Source organism: Colobus angolensis, unplaced genomic scaffold (assembly GCF_000951035.1).
Source record: "Colobus angolensis palliatus isolate OR3802 unplaced genomic scaffold, Cang.pa_1.0 Scaffold34, whole genome shotgun sequence".
In the NCBI taxonomy this organism is placed as follows: Eukaryota; Metazoa; Chordata; class Mammalia; order Primates; family Cercopithecidae; genus Colobus; species Colobus angolensis.
The window spans coordinates 5436976-5458924 of record NW_012116710.1 but is presented as its reverse complement, the minus strand read 5'-3'; the positions used below and the strand labels follow the sequence as shown (position 1 = coordinate 5458924).

The following is a 21949-nucleotide window of genomic DNA, read 5'->3' as shown; positions in this document are numbered from 1 at the left end:
ACTCCATGCCTGCTGCAGGTGGGGAGGGAGAGGCCAGGCTTGCTCGCAGGAAGCCTGGAGCACCCCTCCTCAGCCACTTTGCCCTTCCCCGGCCCTGTGGAGATGCAGTCTCAGGAGAGCTGATCCTTCAGCTCCCCTTCCCCATACCCTTCTCCATCCCTGAAGGAATCTGGCCAGCCCAGGATGCCCTCGCTTTGTCTCCCAGGGCGACACGGCTGTCCCGAGTTCACCCGGAATCATTCAGCCCTTCTCACTGGCTCTGCCAGCTCCCCGAGGTGACCCAAAGCTCCGACGTGCCCACAGGCCCTTGCCCGAGGCCAGCCCTGGACAGATAAGGCCATCAGGAAGCACAGCGCTAGCTGAACAGAAGAGATGACTTACCCTCTGCATCCAGCATCTTGGGGATGTCGAGGTATTTCTCGGCCACTTCGAAGGCATTGTTCAGGTTGGTGACAGGGTCGTCCTGGAAGGAGGCAAGTGGGGACAGCAAGAAGAACCCCATCAGGGCAGGGTGCGGGAGCAGGAGGCAGGCAGCACTGGCCCAGAGGGAGAGACCCGGGAAGGCTAGGGCTGGGGTTTCTTTAGGCAGTTCTCAGACACGTGTGGTGTGTGAGCGGGAGGGCATCGACTGGATAAATTCAATTCCTACTCACAGGAGTGCTTCGTGAAATCTTTGGGGGACAAACCATGGGCTTTTTCTCCAGAAAAATGCAGGTGTGCCCTTTTCATACAATTTCCAGCCACCCACAGACCCTAGATTAAGCCCCCTGCCCTAAACCCTGGTTTTCATGTTGACTGGAAGATGTGAGCCAGACCTGAGAGCGCACTGGGGACTGGGTAAGGAGAGCAAATCGAGAGCTCCCTGGTCCCAACCACCCTGAAGTGTCCCCCAGCCCCCACAAGGGCTCCCCACTGTTTACAGGACTAAAGCCCACTGCACCCCAAGTCTCCCTGGCCAGGACCTAGCTCTCTTGCTCACTGTGGCTGGAATGGGCTGGGTGCCGTCCGGTGCCTCCCCCAGGAAGCCCTCTTCTGGCTCTAAGCTGCCTCTTCTTCTGGGGCCCTTCCTGGCTCCTGCTGGCTTGGGGTGCACTAGCCTCCCCCGCAGCACTGCTCTGACCTCATGCCCTGCCACTCCATTCAGCCTGAGCACATGTGCATGGCCTGGTGTGGTGCTTTGCTCTGGACACAATTTTTGTCCTGCCTTCCCCCATGAGGCTGGCAGCTTCTGGTGGGCAAGGCCTGGGTTCATACAGGCTTTGTACAGGCAAATGAGAGCAGGACCCTGTATGGGCAACATGGGCTGGTGATGGTTTGGAATTCCTTGCCTTCTGCCCAAAGGTTCTAGAATCCAGAAGGTTGAGGAAGGGGAGTTATAAAGCATGGCTGGCCAGGCCCTTAAATAACCCCGGGTTGGTTGTGGTGTCATAGAGGGAGAGTGGACAGTCCCCGAGGGGAATAAGGAGAATAAGGGAGGTGAGAGTCAGCCACCAAGCCAGGGAGCGCGGGAAGCCTGCACAACGCTCTCCCAGGCCACCCATCTGCGTGCAGAACCGGATCTGGAGGCTGGCGATGGATGGACATGGGGATGGTGACCCAGAGTTAGGGGGTCAGACAGGGCGCGTCTGTGGGCCATCAAGGGGAGCTCGAGACACCCACCTTCCTCAGCTTGTCATACTCAATCAGCTCTGGTCTGTGCCGGTGGATCAGGGCATTGAAGGCAAGACCGTCCTTCCAGCTGAGGAAGGAAAGGCAAAGGTTATAGGAAGGCCCGCTCACTGTCACGAGAGTGCCGTATGGCCCTGCGCACCCACAGCAGTGACTAATTCTCATTCACTGAGGTCTGGCCTGTGCCAGGCACTGCATGGAGATGGTGTGGCAGAGAGGCTGCGAGCATGACCTCTGGGGCCAGGCAGTCTGAGATCAAATCCTGACTCTTCTGCCTACTGACAGCGTGATCTCGGGTAAGCCAGGCTATCTCGGTTTCCACATCTGTACGATGGGGATAGTGACATACCTGCTACATAGGGCTGCCGTGCGGACTAAATGAGTAAATGCTTGGATCAGTGCCTGACTCATGACAACTGCTTTATAACTGCTAGCACCTTCCATGAGAGGCCGCCCTGAACCGGACAGACCGCTTCAGGGGAGGTGGCCACTGCAGAAGGCCGGTGCCTGTGCTGTGTGGCCTCCACACCCTGGTGGATCTGACTTACAGGAAGGCCAGTCCGTGGGCTGGCTAAATGCCAGGATTTCGCTTGGCACGGGGGTCTCTGGAGGAAAGGGATCTCCCCAAGGCCACAAGTTGGTCAGTTACAAGCTAGATGGGTCACATTCTCCTCCCTGAGACCCTCTAAGGGTTGGTTCCCTCTGAGGTCAAGCTCGATGTCATCTCCTCAGAAAGGCCACCCAGGGAACTTTCTTCATTTGACTTCCCTGTCTTTGTGCAGCACTTCTCACTGAAGTTATGCTGCGGGATTACCGGCCACTGTGTTCACAGCTGGTCCCACGCTGTGGTGTAAACTTCCCACAAATGGGGACTTTGGGTGCCACTGTACCTCCACTAGTGGCATGCAGCGGGCATGCTAGATACTTACTAGTTGAAGAAAATGAATGGAAGCTATAGGAAGATTCAGTCAGTTAGTGGCAGGAAAAAAAAGGAGACACACAGAGAAGAGTGACCAAGGGAGGGACCACATGCTATCAGGGTGAGCACGATGGGAAAAGCCCTCTGCACCCAGCGAGGGTCCCTGAGAGCCTGAAGCCGCTGCATATCCCACGAGGCCCTGCTCTTCATTCCTGTGCGGGCCATCCAGGAGACTCAGAGGGTGGAGCCACAGGGCAAACCGGATTTGACCTCAGGGCCGCCCCCAGAGCCAGTGTTCCCAAACACTGGTAGGCCCGCCTTTTGCCACCCCCTGGACCTCATGCAGCACTGCCCATGCTCGCCTCAGCTATGGCGATGGTGGACATGTCTCATCTCCCACTCACTTTGAGGGAAGCAGGTTCATGGTGGAGCTGAGGCTTGTTCATCTTAGCAGCCACAGAGTACATTTTTCCCCAACACAAAATTCAATAGCAACTCTAAAAACAATTTACTCTTGAGCTGTCAAAATAAAGGAAGAGGCCAGGGGCAGGCAGTGGCTCACATCTGTAATCCCAGAACTTTGGGAGCTCAGGAGTTCAAGTCCAGCCTGGGCAACACAGGGAGACCCCGTTCCTACTAAAAATAAAAAAAAATTAGCCAAGTGTGGCTGCGTGCACCTGCAGTCCCAGCTACTTGGGAGGCTGAGACAGGAAGACCACTTGAGCCCAGGCCAAGACAGCAGGGACGAGCGATCGCACCACTGCACTCCAGCCTGGGTGACAGCACAAGACTCTGTCTCAAAAATGAAGACTATATTGTTGCTTCTGAGAGTCACCTTGCCTGGGGACGAAGAAGGTTCTATTGGGCCAGCGAGAGGGCTGACCTTACGACCTTCAGCCAGGATGGCTGGGAAACTGCCTCCTCTTCCTCAGAGAGAACCAGGTGACCTTCCCATGGGCTTGTAGGGCCCATGGCCAGGGAGGGGCTGACTGAGGGCTGGCATCTCACAGACCACGACAAAAACACAGGAAACAGAGCAGGTGGAAGGATCTCAGGTTCCTAGAGGAAGGGAGACGATGAGCAGGACTGGTGCCCACCTGATGTGGAAGTTCTGCACATTGACGTTCTTATACGGGGCTGTTTTTCTCTGGCACCAGAGAAGAAGCCCTTCCTTGGCCGAGGTCTCTGCAAAACACACAAAGACAGTGAGCACTGGCTCAAAAATAAACCCTCAGAACTCAGCCCAAGTTGGATGGGACTTTCGGCCTCAGGCCTAGGGGTCAAACAAAACCCAAGGGGAGAGGACCTCAGTCCTAACAACAGCAGCAGTGATAGCAGTGGGACGGCCACTCCCATTCCGGATACAGAAGGATGCTGCCAGGCCCAACTGCCAGGACACACAGCCTTGCTTAATCCTCATGGCCCCAAGGAGAGTCGCTTGACCAGGGCTGTCCCAGGAGGTGGTGGTGTCAGGGCCTGAATCTGTGCCGTGTGCCTGGCCACCAAGCCCGTGCCTTTCACCACCAGAACACACTGCAGACAAGCCCTTGACACCGGCCTTGGCCTCTTTTGAACAAGGTGAAAAGTCAGCTGTGGAGAAGCCTAGGGGGCCCTCCTGTTCCCCGTGGATAGCTCAGCTGTCCTCACAGACTGGGAGCCCTTTGAGGGCAGGAAGCACATCTCTCCCGGTCATCACTGTGACCCGGCACCTGGGAGCTCCTGTACGCTGGCCCAGGTGGCTCTGCCCATCCTGTGTGCACACAGGTGCTTGCAGGGAAGCAAAATCGTCCATTCCTGGATGGCATGAGCTCGTAACGGGTCCATGGGGGCCGAGTTTCAAGGACGGAGATGTCAAGCAAACACAGAACCAGGTCCAGGCCCAACTCTCTCACTAGTCTGTTCTGGGACTTGGGTTCCTGGACTGTAAAACGGGCCCAGCTATCCTTGCCCATCTCATGAGGGTGGCATGAGGGTCCACTGAGATGAGGCTGCGAGAGCAAAGGCACTCGGAGGGCACTGGAGCCAAGAGGCGGGCGGCTGGGAGGAGCCTCCCTTCACCTGCCACCCACTGACTACTCCTGCAAGGGTCAGGCCCTGTGAGTGACCCCAACGAAGCAGGAAGAGGCTTGAAGCACGAAGACCACACTTCAGCTCTCCTCTAACCCGCCCTGACTCAGGTGGGAAGCGGGCGCAGTACAGGTGGCTCTCACCTTCCACGGAGATGTCCTGGATGGCGAACCTAAGGATGATGGTCCAGATCATTCCCAGGGTCATCTTTGCGTTGCCGTCCACAATCTCTGCACACAGGGAAGGGGGCAGAGGACAGACGGTCGTTTTTTGTGTTTTTTTTTTTTTTTGAGACGGAGTCTTGCTCTGTCGCCCGGGGCTGGAGTGCAGTGGCCGGAACTCAGCTCACTGCAACCTCCGCCTCCCGGGTTCACGCCATTCTCCTGCCTCAGCCTCCGGAGTAGCTGGGACTACAGGCGCCTGCCACCTCGCCCGGCTAGTTTTTTGTATTTTTTAGTAGAGACGGGGTTTCACCGTGTTAGCCAGGATGGTCTCGATCTCCTGACCTCGTGATCCGCCCGTCTCGGCCTCCCAAAGTGCTGGGATTACAGGCTTGAGCCACCGTGCCCGGCCCAGACGGTCGTTAAAACCAAAGTGAGGCTCCTCCGCCCAATCTGAAGGTGGCCTTCCAGCCCTATCTAGAGAAAGGCTCCAAACCACCCCCTGGCTGCATCTCCCAGGCCCGTCCTCCTCCCTCTCTCAGGAGAAAATGCATGGAACAGTCTCTGGACAGTGCTGTTTCAGAGCCTCCTGCTACTGAGCGCCTGCAGGCTTCTGGCCACAAGGGTCTCTGGCCCTGCAGCCAGCTCCTTCTCCTGACCCAACTCAAAAAATCACTCCTCCAAGAGGCCAGTCTCAGGTGTGCGGCCTCTGTTCACACCTCTCTCAACTCTCAGTGCTCTGTACATTTCTGCCTTCATCTGCATACCTCCTGACTACAGGGGAGCGCCGCAGGCCCACGCTCTCAGGCAAAGGTAGCCTTTTTCATCTCTCGGTCAGCAAATATACACTACATTATTGTTTATTGCAAATCTGTCCACTTCCTTCCAATCCCACTGCCAACACTCTCGTCCAAGCCACTCTCATCTCCAGAGTTCAATGAGGCTACATCCTATGTACCCTTCCCGCCCATAGTCCACATCGACACAGCAGCCAGCATGGTCAGTTTTCTTCTTCTGAGACAGGGTCTGGCTGGCTGGATAGAGTGCAATGGTGTAGTCACAGCTCACTGCAGCCTTGACTGCCTGGGCTCAAGCAATCCTCTTGCCTCAGTCTCCCGAGTAGCTGGGACCACAGACACACGCCACAACACCTGGTTAGTTTTTAAACTTTTTGTAGAGGCTGGGTCTTGCTGTTACCCAAGCTGGTCTCAAACTCCTGCTCAAGTGATCTTCCCGCCTTGGCTTCCCAAAGTGCTGGGACTGCAGGTGTAAGCCTCCATGCCTGGCCCACAGGGAAAGGGCTCGCCCTGAAGGTCCAGGCCCCGCCATCCTCCCAGATTTCTCTAGCTGCATCCTCTGGGCAAGCCAGGCTCTTTCTTGCTTTGAGATGCTCACACCTTCTGTCCACCCACAAAGCACGCCCCTAGCCTGCAACCCTCAACTGGCTGGTCCTTCTCATCGTGCAAGCTTCTGCTTGTGCCACCTCTCACTGTGGCTTCCCTGACTGCCCGTCCCAAGGAGCTCCCCCACCCGCCACCCAGTTCCTCCCTCCCTGGCCCCTGTGCTGCCCCCAAGCCATCACCATGTGAAATCACGTGTTGGACGGGCTGTTTACTTGTTCACCATCTGCCAGCCCTGATGAGGGCGAGGCTGCTCTGACCACCACTGGATCCAGTGCCTGGAAGGCCGGTGAGGAACAAGCATGACTGCTGTGTTGTCAGGAAGGGGAGAGCACAGGCCCAAGGCCAGGTGGCCAGGCTGTACGCTTTCTGAACTAACCTAAAAACAAACATTTGCAGCCAGGTGCAGTGGCTCACACCTGTAACCCCAGCAATTTGGGAGGCTGAGGTGGGTGTGGATCACCTGAGGTTAGGAGTTCGAGACCAGCCTGGCCAAGATGGTGAAACCCTGTCTCTGCCAAAAATACAAAAATTAGCCTGGCGTGGTGGCAGGTGCCTGTAATTCCAACTACTTGGGAGGTTGAGGCAGGAGAATTGCTTGAGCCCAGAAGGTTGCAGTGAGCCAAGATTCCACCATTGCACTCCAGCCTAGGCGACAAGAGTGAGACTCCATCTCAAAAAAAAAAAAAAATACTTGCTGAAACTTCTCAAAAGAAGGGCTTGGACCACACCTTCTTCAGCCTCAGCAACTAAAGAGAAAAACCTTCTCTGCAAGGCCCAGGGCAGCTGTGTGTCTGAGGCTGGATGAGAGAAGGCAGTGCCTCGTCCTGGAGTCTACCAGTCAGGCGTGCCTAGGGCAGTCCTCCCCACTTGTCAACACACCAGATGCAAGGAGCATGGTGAAGGGGCTTCCAAAGAAGACAGAGGGGCTCCACTGCTGCAACCACTCTTGGGAAGAGCTGGGCACAGGGGTGAGTTCCAAAGCTAACTGCAGAGCTGGAGGCACAGGACACCACAGGAGGCTCACTGACCTCTGAGCAGAACACTCCAGGGCAGGCTTGCTTGGAAGCAGGTGGAGAGGTCACAGAGAAGATGGGGCCCACCTTCCCCCGGGGATATACCCAGAGGAAGGGGGTGTCCATGAGCCACAGCTTTCGGGTTTTCGGAGGAGGAAATATGCTCATTCTGCTGCCCAGAGACAGGGGAGGGACCCAGTGTCCACCCTGTCCTAGGGTTCAGAGACCCAGACCCAGAAACTGAGCAGTGCCACTTGCTTCTTAGTGCAGCGAGGCAGCTCGAGCCTCAGGAAATCTATGCTGTGCACCTCCCGAGGGCTGGGCCTGCAGAGCTGGGCAAGGCCGCAGCTCCCCAGCCCAGCGGGCACCGGTGCAGCTGGTCACGGGGGGCTTAGGGCTTATGGAGTTCTGGTGAGAGGAGGATGGCGTTTCTCATGACACATCCACCAGCTGCTTCTCTGACCTGCAGCTGTGCCTCTGGTCCCTCTCATCACCCCTACGGGAAGCCAATAATCTCGCGAATGCCCGATCATGTGGAAGGACAGGGGGACAGGGTGGGGTGGGGTTCTCAGGTGCCTTGAGCCCCAGGAACGCCTCCATTAGGCTTTGTTCCGAGGCCCCACGGTCGCAGGGACTAGGAGTGAACCAATTTGGGCATGAACAGAGAACATTTTTAGACCAAGTTTTTCTCCAAATGAAAACGATGACTGCCATGGGTCTCTCCTCTAACCCCTCCTGTATTTACAGACTAGCATTTGAGCAAAATAAATGCAGCTGTGAGAAGCAGAAGGCTGGAACAGAGCCCAGAGGAAAGATCCATGCAAGGACAGAAAATCTCAGGGCCTGACTGAATTTTTGGGTTGTGATTTTTTTAAACAAACACCAACCACCTCGACTGTGGCATGCAAGGCTTGGCACCCCTCCTCGCAGAGGTCCTGGGTCAGGGCAGAGCCTTGGAACTCAGTACACACATTCTGGCCCGGAGTCTTGGCCAAACTCTCAGTGCCCTGTCATTAACAGCAATTAGTTTACTTTGTTTTTCTAGAAGCTGGGACAACATGGATGTCAGGGTGAAGAATCCTTACTCTGACTAATGAGCAGAACTGTGAGCCCACGCTGCTGGGGAGCTTCTGAGCTCCATCAGACCTCGCCTGTCTCTAAAAGTGCCTGGGAGCTCAACAGGGGCCCCTGCCAAGAGCCTGCTGCTCTAGTGAGGCTACAGTCCTGGTTATCTACATGGGGCCCAGGAGGATCCTGGGGTGGTCAGAGGTGAAACTCTCCAAGCCTGTGCACACAGGGCAAAGTCTGGGCACTGACCTTTGGCCATGCACTCCCTGTCCCGATGCCTGACACGGGGCCTCCAGTCCCCTTCTCTGATATTGGGCAGGGCATAATGAGAAAAGTGTTCCTGGTACAGAGGGAGGCTGTGGCACGTGTTTGTTACTGTCTGCTGAGCCTGGCACAAGGAGAACCAGTGAGGGCGACCTGAGTGCAAGTCAAAACCATTCCTCCCCTTACAGAAGCCACCGCCCCCATGGTTGGGTGGGTTGCACTTCCTAGATTTGGACTGTGTCCACCGGATTTTTCCAAGGGGTTGGGGGAGCTTGTGGGCTAGGCATGTATCAAGAGCAGTTGTTGGGATCACTGCTGAGTATGTACTGGGGCTCTGAGTGCCCCAAGCACCCTACCACCAACAAAATTTCTCTTCAGAATGCAGATGTTGTACCTCAGAGCCTGAAGGTCAGAAACAGGACCCTCACTGCTCCATCTCCAGCTCACCTTCTGCCCCAATGGAGACCAGTTTGACGCCTTTGCTGGCAATAAAGTCCAGTGCTTTGTTCACGTTGTTGATTTTGTGCACTCTCATTTTCCCCCGCTCCGGCTTAGGTAACCGCTCCCCTGAGAAATGCACAAAGAGAAAAGAAGAGGGAGTGAGACAGAGAGAGAGAGAAAGGGAGATAGGGAGAGAAGCTTTCGAGTCTCCTCTGTTCACCAAAACCAGGTTCCCCTGCTGGACCACCAGGCCATTCCGGCCCCACCCACCCGGCCGCCGTGCAGCTGCTAAGGGGTGCTCTCTCCTCCTCAGGAGCAACGAGACAGCTGGGTGGGCAGCATCTCTGGGGACTGCTGTGGCCAAGCACCTGTGCCAAGGCTGGGCTGCACTGTGTGGCTTGGAGCCTCACCTGATATGACCTCCAGGAGCAACATGAGCTTGAGCCCGTCTCGGAAGTCCTCGTCGATGTTCTCAATCTGTGTGCCTGCCTTCCGCAGGTGGGAGTTGCACCACGCCGTGAAGGTCTGAGGAGGCAGAACAAAGGGTAGAGGGCAGAGTCAGCCTAGCTGTCGGGCTCTTTCCACACACCTGCCAGGCTACAGCCCTGACCTCAGGAGAACCGCAGCTGCCACGGAGCACTCACCCACACACCCCGCACAAGCCCGATACACACATTGTTTCTGATCCTCACAGTGACCGCGGGAGGCAGATGTGAGGAAACTGAGGCTTCAGGTGATTAATGACCCACCACGAGACCATCCAGATGGTAAGTGGCAGAGCTTGGATTTGAACCCAAGTCTGTCAATTTTGGCAACATGTGCTTTTTCCACACCCCCGAGCTGCCTCAAGGAAGGCCAGTACAAACATCAGACAGAAGTGCCTCAGCCCACCACTGGCTCACTTGGTCACATAAACACGACTGAGCATCAGGCTCAGCAGTGTGGAATCAACAGGTCGGGCTCCTGCCCTCACGGGGCTTGTTTTCTTGATGAAGGCCAGCCCTTCATCTGCCAGCCAGACCCACATGCCCCAGCTGGACCCTGGCTTCCTTGACCGGCGGCTGCTCTTCTCAGGCAGGAGCTCAGGCTGCCACATTCCAATCATGTGCACAGATACAACCCAGAACAGGAAAGTGGCAGGAAAAGAAAAGCTCCCATAAACGCAGGATTTCCTCAAGTCTCTCTTCGAGCTTGGGCAGCCCAGCAGCAAGCCCTCCCAGGAAAGGCCAGGAACATAGACCCTCTGAGCCCTGGGCACATGCCTACATGCCTGTGCCGTCTGGCTTCCTGTGAGCAAGATGCCCCCGCCCCCTCTCTCTCCTGGAGAACATGCCATGCCCCATCCTTCCTATTCTTTTGTTGTTGTGGAGATGGAGTCTCACTCTGTCACCCAGGCTGAAGTGCAGTGGCGCAATCTTGGCTCACCACAACCTCCACCTCCTGGGTTCAAGCGATTCTCATGCCTCAGCCTCCTGAGTAGCTGGGAATACAAGCGTATGCCAACACGCCCAGTTAATTTTTGTATTTTTAGTAGAGATGGGGTTTTACCATGTTGGCCAGGCTGGTCTTGAACTCCTGGCCTCAAGTGATCCACCCGCCTCAGCCTCCCAAAGTGCTGGGATTACAGGCATGAACCACCGCACCCGGTTCCTATTTTTAAGACTCAGTGCAGCTTAGAGGAGGCTGGAAGGCAAGTGGGAGGCAGGCCCCCTCACCAGGGTTAGGCACCCGCATCTAAGGAAAATGTTTCGGAGGACCAACTGGAAGGGAAGGAGGGTACTAAACAAGAAGTCTAAGTCCCTGGTCCTAACAGACCAACGACGCTGACAGGGCATAGGTACACCCAAGCACGGGGCATGCAGCCTCCTGGTGGTGCCCAGCTACTCAGCCCCCTGCAAGCTGGGGCATGCTCATAGACATTAGGGCCACAGAAGATCTCAGATCAGTTAACGTCAACATGCCCAGGCGCCTTCAGGGAAACCAGCCTACGCACCCTCCCACAACAGGGCCTGGGAAAAACCCCAAGTGTCTGCTTCTTATAGGAACCCCTGTACCCCACCCTCTCCATCTGCAGGGGACAGTGTAGAAGTGGGCAGATAGCCAGAGACACACAAGAGCACATTCCACGCCCCGGGTGCAGGCGGAGGCCATGCGGAACACAAGGGGCTTCCACGGAGGCTCTGGCCAAGCACCATGTGTTTTGACAACTGTCGCCAGCCCTGCTCATTCAGGGAGACCCGACATAAAGCCCCTCGCAGACAAAGCAGCTGCCTAATTAACATGCCGTACCACAGTGTGGACCCAGCATGGGGCTTCCTTCCAAATCCGAACGCGGGCAAGCGTGGACAGCTAAACCACCCCTGCCCCACCTCTCGCCATGGAGAATTCCTCTACCTGGGAGACAGAGACCCTCTCCTGGTGGCACGACGCTGTTCCTCCACTAAAGATACCTCTGCTCTGCCATGTAGCCAGCCCTGGGCACCCCTCAAAAGTCAGGCCAAATGCTGTGCCTGGACGGTACCTGCACCATGGCCTCCCTGACCCGGGTCTGCCTCGGACGGCTCCTCCCTGAAGATCGCATCATGCCCTTGCTCTCTGGTCTCTAACAGTTCTTGTCTCCCACCCTCCCATGGCTATGAGCTCCTCGAGGGGAGAGGCCCCATAGTAGGTTCTCATTACGGAGCGCACTAACTCACCTTCCCAGCCTCCCCCATACAATGCTGAATTCAGAGAGCCCAGGGCAGGAACCCCGCTTACGCCACTCATGAGGACATGCCACCCAACCTTCCTAACTTCCATTTCCTCCTCTGCAACGTGGGGATGAAGATCCCACCTAGGCCACAGGCAGTGTGAGGACTCAAGGTGGCCATGCCTGTAGCGTGCATGGCAGTGCTCAGGAAGTGGCAGCTCTCTGGATGGCTCTGTGCCTCCCAGGGTCTCCTCCCTCCCTGCCCTGGTCTCAGGAGTCCTGCCCACCCCTTCCACAGCATGCCTGCTCTGTCCCCTGCCCACCCTCAGCACCACGCAGCCCTTGGCATCTCTCCCGTAGCATCCCCCAGTCACTTTTAGTCTTATTGGATGTTCCATGCACATGAGCTCTCTTTCCTACCAAGTGTGAGCTCCAGGGGGTGGGAAGTATGGCGCCTGCGCCTTTACAGCCCCAGAGCACTGCCAGCCTTGATGGCGGGCAGCAAGCAGGTGTGGAGCCCAGCAGCCCTGTGAAGCAGAGGGCAGCAGCAAATGGCCTGGGAAGGAAGTGGCCATGGATGGTAGGCCTCTACTCTCACGTGTGCCTGAGAGCAGGCACTGCTGGGCAGCAAAGTAGCCAAGACACATCCCACAGCCTGAGGACACAAGAGGGCTGTTCCCCGAGGCCAAGGCCCCGTGCTCTGGTGTTGCCAGGCCCAGACCTAGGCACCTGGGCTGCAGGGAGGGCCGGGCACGTGTGCAAACAGCACCCCTCACAGCCTCAGCCTGTGTAAGCTGCTCCTGCAGGCTCTGTAGGGGCACAGACCTGGGTTTGGGTTTGAATGCCAGCCCCCTGGCTTACTCATTCCATGTTTCCAACCAAGTGACTTTACCTACTTAAGTCTGTTTCCTTCCCTGTAAGATGGATTTATCAGAATCTACCTCCTGCAGTGTGCTCTAAGAATTAAACGGGGAAAATACATTTAAAGCATCTGACAGGCTCCTTGGCATAAATTAAGAGCCAGATGAATCACACGCATGTGTGTGCATGTACACACACGCACAAGCACGCACTGAGATCCAGTCTCTTCTCTGCAAAGGCCCTCTGACCACCCACTGGTATGTAGGGAAAATGGGATGGCAGGAGACTCTCTGCGGATGGCCCCACCCCACCCTGTGGAGGCTGTGAACAAACCTCGCCACTTGGGTTCTGGCCACCTGTCCTCAGAGGGGCTGCTGCACTACCCGCCCTCCATACATACACTCCACCTGTGCTCATCTTCTCTGGGTAGCAAACAAGAGCTCTGGCTTGGGTGTCACACAGGTATGGATTCACATCTTGCCTCTGCCACTGAGGCCTCAGGCAAGCGATAAGCCTCAGTTTCCTCACTGATAAACAGGACCATAACCGAGAGGTTAAGATAGGGATTAAACACAAGGACGCATGTCAATCACTCAGTGATGTGTTAAACAAGTGTCAAAGGAAGGTCCTCTCTGAAATCAATGGTGACTCTTCCGTGTGCTCTGTCTTCCTGATTGACGCAGGCAAAGCCCCAAGCACAGGTGCTCAGGGAGGACGCCCACTCGCCTGGCCTGGATGATACAGAACAGAATTCCCGCTCAGATCCGGAACTGACACAGGCTTGGTGAACCCCACTGATGTGCTCCTATCCTCACCCCATGTCTTGCTTTGCCCTGTTTTGTCCTCCTGGAAGATGACGGGCATCTATTGACGTCAGAGGTTCACAAAGCCCTTAGCTCTGGTGAGGAGAGAGCCTGCACTCACAAGGCCACCCCTAGGAACAGGTCGACCCCGACGACCACGTCTCCATGCGGAGAGACTGGTGAGTAGGAGCTGGAGTTCGAACGGGACTTTAAAAATTCATCGCTTTTTCTACTTGGTTACAAAAATAACACTCTGCTTCCACCCTTCCTCTCCCTACCCGGTTTAGACTATGCTGCGTGGGGTGGATGGTGTGGAGAGGTGGTTTCTATAGATGGAGGCCCTATGCGCCCACCATGCCGCCCTCCACCATGCAGAATTCTCAGAATGTGGGCAGCCGACTTCATGATGTGCGGAATATGTGCGGACCCACGCCACCATGGGTCCGCACATATTCATTCCCTGGACCAGCATGTGCTGGGGGTCAGCAGAGGGCCAGGCCCTGTGCCGAACCCGTAACAGTGAACAAAAGTGGACGCTCTCATGAGGCTCCAGGTCTGATCTCATTAATCAAGCAATCAGTTCACTCCAGAAATAACGCCCTTAGGAAAAGCGGTAATAATAACAGCAATAACCGCAGCAGACACTTCCATAGAGTCTACCAGGGGCAGGCACTGCTCCAGGCACTTGATCACTTGCTAATTCTCTCACCCTCGTAACCATCTCTGGAGGGAGGTGCTAGTACAACCTCCATTTTACAGATGAGGAAAAGGAGGGATGGGAGCTGAAGAGTGCGGTCAGCATGGTGGCGGGGGGGGCATCAAGCGAGTGGCGAGGCAGACACAGAAAGGTGTCCCTGAAGAGGTCATTCTCAAACTCTGAGCTGAAGGATGAGGAGTTAATAAGACAAAAATGAGGGAGACCTTCCAGATACTGTGAAGAGCACGTGCCAAAGCCCTCCTGCAGAAGGGACAGAGCCTGCTCCAAGAAGGAAGGGAGTAAAGGAGTGAGGCTGGCACACTGGCCTCACAAGGCCATTAAACGGTCATGCTGTCCCTGCCATGTGCGGAAAGAGCCGAAGGGGACAAGGGTCAACGTGTGATGGCCAGGAATAAAGCAGGGTGAAGGGCCCCTGAGAGAAACTCCTCCCTCCCCTGGCAGGAAGAGGAAGGCAGAGGTGCCCTGCTGGCATGACGAGGGAGAAACGCAAACTCAAGGTTTCTATTTCATTTGGGAGGAACCACAGCTGCCAGCCCTTTGTGGGAGGAGGGAAAGGCAAAAAGCACTGAGCTCTCCTGGGCTTCATCATCGCAGTCATCTTCCAGGGGCAGCAGCGATTCTGACCGTCCAGAACGTGGCAGTGGCCATGCCCTCAGGACTGCACCTAAGAGGCAGGCACCTGCCTCACAAATACTGACTTGGAGCCCTATTACGTACTGGACACGCGAGGAAGCAAAACAGTTATTTACATTCTGGCCAGCCAAGCGTGGTGGCGCACACCTATAATCCCAGCACTTCAGGAGGCCGAGACGGGAGGACTGCTTTAGCCCAGGAGTTCGAGACCAGCCTAGGCAACATGGCAAAACCCCATCACTACAAAACTACAAAAATTAGCCAGGCATGGTACTGCGCAACTGTAGTCCCAGCTACTTGAGAGGCTGAGGTGGGAAGACGGCTTGAGCCTGGGAGGCAGAGGTTGCAGTGAGCTGAGATCATACCAGTGCACTCCAGCCTGGGTGACAGAGCCAGACCCTGTCTCAACCCACCCCCCACCAAAATTACATTCAGCATTGGGATGCGGGGGGACATGACATATTAAAGGTAATTACACTATAACGGCTAATTGCTAGTTCTTACTATTTACACATTAGCAACTCTTTAAAACCTCCAACCCCATGATCACAGGAGATATTATCTCCATTTGATGAGGAAACTGAGGCAGGGAGAAGTTCAGTGACTTGCTTAATGTCACACAGACACAGATGATACATACAAACACAGGGTGGGCATTCATTCCACGACGTCTGCTTAGAATGGGAGGCGCTGGCCAATGAGGGAGAGACAGCAGAGTCAGGTCAAGAAGCCTTCAGCCAGGGCCAGGCACGGTGGCTCGCACCTGTAATCCCAACACTTTGGGAGGCCGAGGCAGGCGGATAACCTGAGATCAGGAATTCAAGACCAGCCTGGCCAACATGGTGAAACCTCATCCTACTAAAAATACAAAAATTAGCCAGACGTGGTGGTGGGCTCCTGTAATCCCAGCTACTCCAGAAGCTGAGACAGGAGAATAGCTTGAACCTGGGAGGTGAAGGTTGCAGTGAGCAGAGATCGCGCCACTGCACTCCAGCCTGGGAGACAGAGTAAGACTCCGTTTCAAAAAAAAAAAAAGTCCCCACCCAGCCCAGCCTTGGTCCCAGAGCTAGAGGTGAACTCAGAGAGCAAGGCAGGCAGGGAGGCAGGCAGGCAGGCAGGTAGAGCGACACCCGAGCAGCTCGCCTGCTTCTCAAAAGGTGGCCCCGCTGCTCCCAGTCTGTCCCTGGCCCTCCTGTGAAGGGAGTCTGCATCTAGCCCTTGACCTATCTACGGAGGAAGGATGTCGACTCATCTGTCTTTGAGAACACATGTGAACCAAACCACAGAGAGAAGGCTTCAGAGCTTGCCCCTGCATGCGGGCACCCTATTAAAGAGGCTTCTCTGGTTGCTAAAATAGCACAGGGTGTGACTGGGGGGAAAGGGGGTGGAAGAACAGAGAAAGGCAAGCTTGTCAGTTGAGTTGGGCTCCACGGTCACCCCTCCGTGTGCCAAGGCCCATGGTGACCCCGCTAAGGCGGGCTTCAGGGAGCCCCAAGAGCAGTTTCTGCTTTGTCACTGTGGGCTGCAGGAGGGAGATGGAGACCTAGCATCTCTGGTCATAAAGTCCTTCCTGCGTCACAGGGACCCCTCCCAGTTGCCAGGATGTGGGGCGGTAGGTGAATGAATGATGGATATTGTTCAGGAGGTGACCTAAGCACCCAGGAATGTGGCAGCAGTGGGCTTTAATGAGCCATTCATCAATGAATCCCTCCCTCAACCCGAAGAGGCAAAGCCCTCTCTACTCTGGGGCACTGATTAAGAAACAAACATTCGGCAGACACAGGGCAACCGAGTGGTTCCAGTAGGCAGAGCGATGGTGAACTGGAGGGAAGAAAGGGCCCTGGTGGGATGAGGCTGACCCAGCTGAACAAACTCGCCTTCTCTTTTCTTCCTGCCTTCCTGTTACAAAACATGTTCTCAGAGCTGAAGGGGGTGGAGGGAAATGGCTGTTGGAAGCTGGAATTCCACTAAGCCCAGAATAAAACGAGTCTCTTGCAAAGTCGCTTTGAGCCTAGAAACAGGCTCGAGAGATCCCTCGGGAGGGGCGAGCATGCCGGCTCTGCACTGTGTAGCACAGGATCCAGACCGGATCGCAGGCTTCACTCTCCCCACCCACCAGGTTGATGCTTACGTGTGGATTCCACGGACCCTGCACTTGACAAGATTTTAGAAAAAACCATTTGCTGCCTCACACCACAACACTCTTCTGCCATGTACACCGCCCACCCGCCTAGCATGGTATCACAGGCCAACAGGCTGACCTACAAGGACCAACCTGCATGCATTTTCCCTAGGCTCGGGGTTGACGGCAACTGGCCACAGCCAGCCCCACCCCCAGGTACCTGGAGGCCAGACGGAGCTCCCTAGCACCCTGGGAGTTTTCAAACCTTGGCTCTGAAATACCGTGTAGGGTTTGTCGCTCCGCTGGGGCATCAGCTGCTTTGAAGGGGAGGGCGCCGTCCCACCTCCTGAACTCCCACCTTGCCTGCTGTGGCCTCTGACACTGCCCATGGTTCCTGCTTCCACGGGTCCTCGGGAAGGGTGTCCGGGGCTTGGACACAGGGGAGGGACAGCTATTTATTCCTGGGTAGGCACCCAGCCTTCTTATCACCTATCTGGCAGGCTATTGCCAGACCTCAAGCAAGGCCTAGCCCCACTGGGGCATCTTTTCAGTTCCTGAAAGCAGAAACGGCTCCCTGGCCCACGGGCTTCATCACCAACTATAAAGGCGCTTTCAGGGCCAGATGGCTAAGCCTTCTGGAATCTGGGTTACCAGCTGCACAGGCAGAGGTGCTCACCCTGGCAAGGGGGCCTGTGGAGCTTCTGGCCTGTCTATGAGAGTGCACACCTGAGCACTTTTTGAAGACCCACTGCCACCAGATTCTGAAGGAGATAAAAGCCAGGGAGCAGGTTGAAAGAACAGAAAACGAGCAGGTCACGATAACATGGCCACAAATTAGATGGGTGCAGCAACTAATGCATGGGACGCAGACAGCCCCACCTGGCCAGGCAATCAGGGCTGGTGCTGCCGCAGTACAGCAACACACGGGGCTGTCCGTCCAGGACCCAGCACCGGCCGGGGGCAAAGCAAGCACTGTGTGTGCCTGTTACATGACGACATAACCTAATTTGAAAGCAATTACAGTGAAATATGGAATGCATCTTATGTCCTGGCCTGAAGTTGCCTTATTCGGAGTTTTCTCAGTCTACATGAAAAAGCTCTGACTTCGCAGTTGGAGGAGAGGTATAAATACCGCTGAGTGGGGTAGCAAGCATTCCAAAGGTCCTGCGTGTCCACCCAGAAACCAGTTCTTTACACCCGGCCCCCTCCCTGCAGCCAGTGTTCCAGTCTTGACCAATCCCCTTTGAGGTGCCAGAAAGCATGTGTGTTGCTGCTGCAAAGGACAGATTTTGTTTTTGTTTTTTTGAGACAGACTCTTGCTGTGTCGCCAGGTTGGAATGCAGTGGCATGATCTCGGCTCACTGCAGCCTCCACCTCCTGGGTTCAAGGGATTCTCCTGCCTCAGCCTCCTGAGTAGCTGGGATTACAGGCACCCACCATCACACCCAGCTAATTTTTATATTTTCGGTAGAGACGGGTTTCCGCCATGTTGGCCAGGCTGGTCTCAAACTCCTGATCTCAGGTGATCCATCCACCTAGGCCTCCCAAAGTGCTGGGATTACAGGCCTGGCTAATTTTGTATTTTTAGTAGAGACGGAGTTTCTCCATATTGGTCAGGCTGGTCTCGAACTCCCAGCCTCAGGTGATCCGCCCGCCTCGGCCTCCCAAAGTGCTGGGATTACAGGTGTGAGCCAACGCACCCGGCCTCACACTGCATTGTTTTACTCACTGCACCTACTACCATCGGAAACTATGTTCTTTGTTCATAGTCACTCTCCCCCCCAAGTGCAGCATAAGCTCCCCAGAGGAGGGTTCTGTTTGCTATGGGAACCCAATGCCTGGAGTGGTGGTGCCTTTCACATAGTAGGTACTCTATAAATCTAGGAGTGAGTAGAATCAGGTTGCAGCATCTCACATCCAGCTTTTCTTTCTTTCCCTCTCTTTCATGTACTCTTTAAATATGTACATAATTTGGAGAATCAATTTTTAAAAATTGAAATGTAATTCACACAATATACCAAAAAATTCCCCCTTTTACGTAAAATTCAGGGAGTTTTAGTATATTCACGAGACTGTGCAACAATCACCACTATTTAATTCCACAACAAGGCTAGGCATGGTGGCTCACGCTTGTAATCCCAGCAGTTTGGGAAGCCAAGGTGGGCAGATCAGGAGGTCAGGAGTTCAAGACCAGCCTGGCCGTTACCGGTGGGTCTTTGTTCTTAGAGCTCCCAAGATGGTGGTGGCTGCTCCCAAGATGGCAGCAAGCCTTTTATTCTCTGACCTGATGTTCTTGTCCTCACGATTCCAAGGAATTGAACCTTGAGCCACGTGGTGAGTGTTATAGCTCTATTAGAAGCCATGGGACATGGAACAGAACCATGGAACCCAGCGACTAGTGTTTAGCTCAATTAGGACGAACTCGGGCACTTAGTCGCGCAGGAACAATGGCAAGCCTCTAGCCTGAATGGGAGCGGCAAAGGGTGCCTCGCTGGATCAGAAACGCAGCACCCTGCCAGATCCGGAGGGGTGGAAGTCAATGGTGGGTCTGTGATGGCAGTGAACAGCAGTGGAGGACAGTGAGCGAAAGCTCAGCTTGAGCTGGAACAAATGTGGACCAGAAGAGTGTGTGGTTGCAAGATTTAATAGAGTGAAAACAGAGCTCCCATATAGCGGGAGGGGACCCAAAGGGGGTTGCCCACTCCCGGCTTAAATGCCTGGGGTTTATATCCCAATCATTGTCCCTCTTCCTGTGCTCTCAGATGATAGATGATTTGACTATTTCTTTACCTCCTGCTTTTAGCCTAATTGGTATTTTAGTAAGCCCTTTTACTACCTGATTGGTCAGGTGTGAGCTGAGTTACAAGCCCCGTGTTTACAGGTGGGTGAGGTCACCTTCCCCAGCTAGGCTTAGGAATTCTTTGTCGGCCTGGGAAATCCAGCTAGTCCTGTCTCTCATGGCCAACATGGTGAAACCTCGTCTCTAACTAATAATACAAAAAGTAACCGGGCGTGGTGGCGCACACCTGTAGTTCCAGCTACTCGGGAGACTGAGGCAGGAGAATCACTTGAACCCAGGAGGCAAAGGTTGCAATGAGCCGAGATTGCACCACTGCACTCCAGCCTGGGCAACAGAGCAAGACTCTGTCTCAAAGAAAAAGAAAATAAAAATAAAAATTAAAAATTAACTGGGTATGGTGACTCTTGCCTGTAGTCCCAGTTACTCAGAAGGCTGAGGTGTGAGGAACACTTAGGCCTGGGAATTCGAGGCCACAGTGAGCTATGACAGTGCCACTTGCACTCTAGCCTGGGCAACAGTGAGAACTTACCTCAAAACCAAAAACCAAAAACACAAGGAACATGTCTACCACCGCAAAACTGGTACAGTCACTCCTCAACCCCACTTCCCTCCTACCCAGCCCCCAGCCCCTGACAACCACTAACCTACTTTCTTTCTCTTGCAATTTGCCTATTTTGGGCATTTCATACAAGTGGAACCACATGGTATATGATCTTTGAGTTTGGCTTCTCCTTAGCATGTTTTCAAGGTTCAGCCATGTTGTAGCACGTATCAGTACTTCATTCCTGCCTAAATAACATTCCATTTTATGGATATACCACAGTTTATTTATCCATTCATTGGCTGATGGGCCTATCCATTCATTGAGAGATGGGCCTCCGGGTTGCTTGCTTCTATCTTTTGGATATTAGCGCCACCATGAATATTCACATGTGTAAGTTTTATGTGGACATGTTTTCAATTGCCTTGGGCATATATCTATGAGTAAAATTGCTGAGTCATATGATACCTCTTATATTTAAAAATCTGAGGAACTTGGCTGGGCCTGGTGGCTCATGCCTGTAATCCCAACACTTGGGAGGCTGAGACAAAACCAGTCTGGGTGACATGGTGAAACCCCGTCTCTACTAAAAATACAAAACAGCTGTTTAAAATTTGAGGAACTGCCAGACTGTTTTCCCAAGAAGCTGCACCATGTTATACTTCGACCAACAATGTGGGGGTTCTGATTTCTCCCATCCTAGTCAATACTTACATTATCTGACTTTCTGATTACAGCCATCATGGTGGGCGTGCAGTGGTATCTCATTGTGGTTTTTTGGTTTTTTGTTTTAGGGTTGGGGTCTCGCTCTGTTGCCCAGGCTGGAGTACAGTGGTGTCATCATAGCTCACTGCAGCCTTGAACTCCTGGGCTCAAGCAACATGCCCACCTCAGTTTCCCAGGAGTATGCTACTACACCTGGCCAATTTCTTATTTTTATTATTATTATTTTGAGACAGGGTCTCACTCCGTTGCCCAGGCTGGAGTGTAATGGCATGATCTCGGCTCACTGTAACCTCTTCCTCCCAGGTTCAAGCGATTCTCGCACCTCAGCCTCCCCACTAGCTGGGACAACAGGCACCTGCCCCCATGTCCGGCTAATTTTTGTGGTGTTTTTTTTTTTGTTTTTTTTGGTAGAGACAGGGTTTCACCATGTTTGCCAGGCTGGTCTCAAACTCCTGACCTCAGGTGATCCACTCGCCTCAGCCTCCCAAAGTACTGGGATCACAGGCATGAGCCACCGTGCTGGGCCTAATTTTTTATTTTATCTGTAGAGACAGGGTCTCACTATGTTGCCTGCTGGGCCTAATTTTTTATTTTATCTGTAGAGACAGGGTCTCACTATGTTGCCTAGGCTGGTCTCCAATTCCTGGCCTCAAGCCATCCTTCCACTTCTACCTCCAAAAATGCTGGAATTAACGGGCATGAGCCACCAGGCCCAACCATGTTGATGGTTTTGATTTGCCCTAATTAGTAATGACATTGAACACCTTTTCATGTGCTTATTGACCATTTGTAGATCTTCTTTGGAGAAGTGTCTACTTGAATCCTTTGTCCATTTTTAACTGGCTTGTCTTTTTACTGTTGAGTTTAAGAGTCCTTTATACATTCTAGACAGTAGACCTTTATCAGATATACAATTTGTAAATATTCGGTGGATTGTCATTTTACTTTAATAGTGTCCTTTGAAGCAAAACGTTTCCAGTTTTGAAACAGTCTAATTTATCTATTTTTCTTCAGTTATGTTTCTGCTGTCATATCTAATAACCATTGCCTAA

At 54.0% G+C, this 21949-nt stretch overlaps 1 protein-coding gene across 4 annotated transcripts in view; it reads right to left on the bottom strand.

Moving 5' to 3' along the window:
• Window positions 1–21949, bottom strand: part of ACTN4 (actinin, alpha 4) — an 85658-nt gene that overhangs the window by 21549 nt on the left and 42160 nt on the right. For all 4 annotated transcript variants that reach the window (XM_011952392.1, XM_011952393.1, XM_011952394.1 and 1 more), the window contains exons 2-7: window positions 9415–9529; window positions 9011–9130; window positions 4798–4884; window positions 3685–3772; window positions 1660–1738; window positions 382–463 (exon numbers count right to left, since the gene is read on the bottom strand). In XM_011952392.1, coding sequence (XP_011807782.1) covers window positions 382–463; window positions 1660–1738; window positions 3685–3772; window positions 4798–4884; window positions 9011–9130; window positions 9415–9529 — 571 coding nt within the window. The remainder of the gene's footprint in view (window positions 1–381; window positions 464–1659; window positions 1739–3684; window positions 3773–4797; window positions 4885–9010; window positions 9131–9414; window positions 9530–21949) is intronic.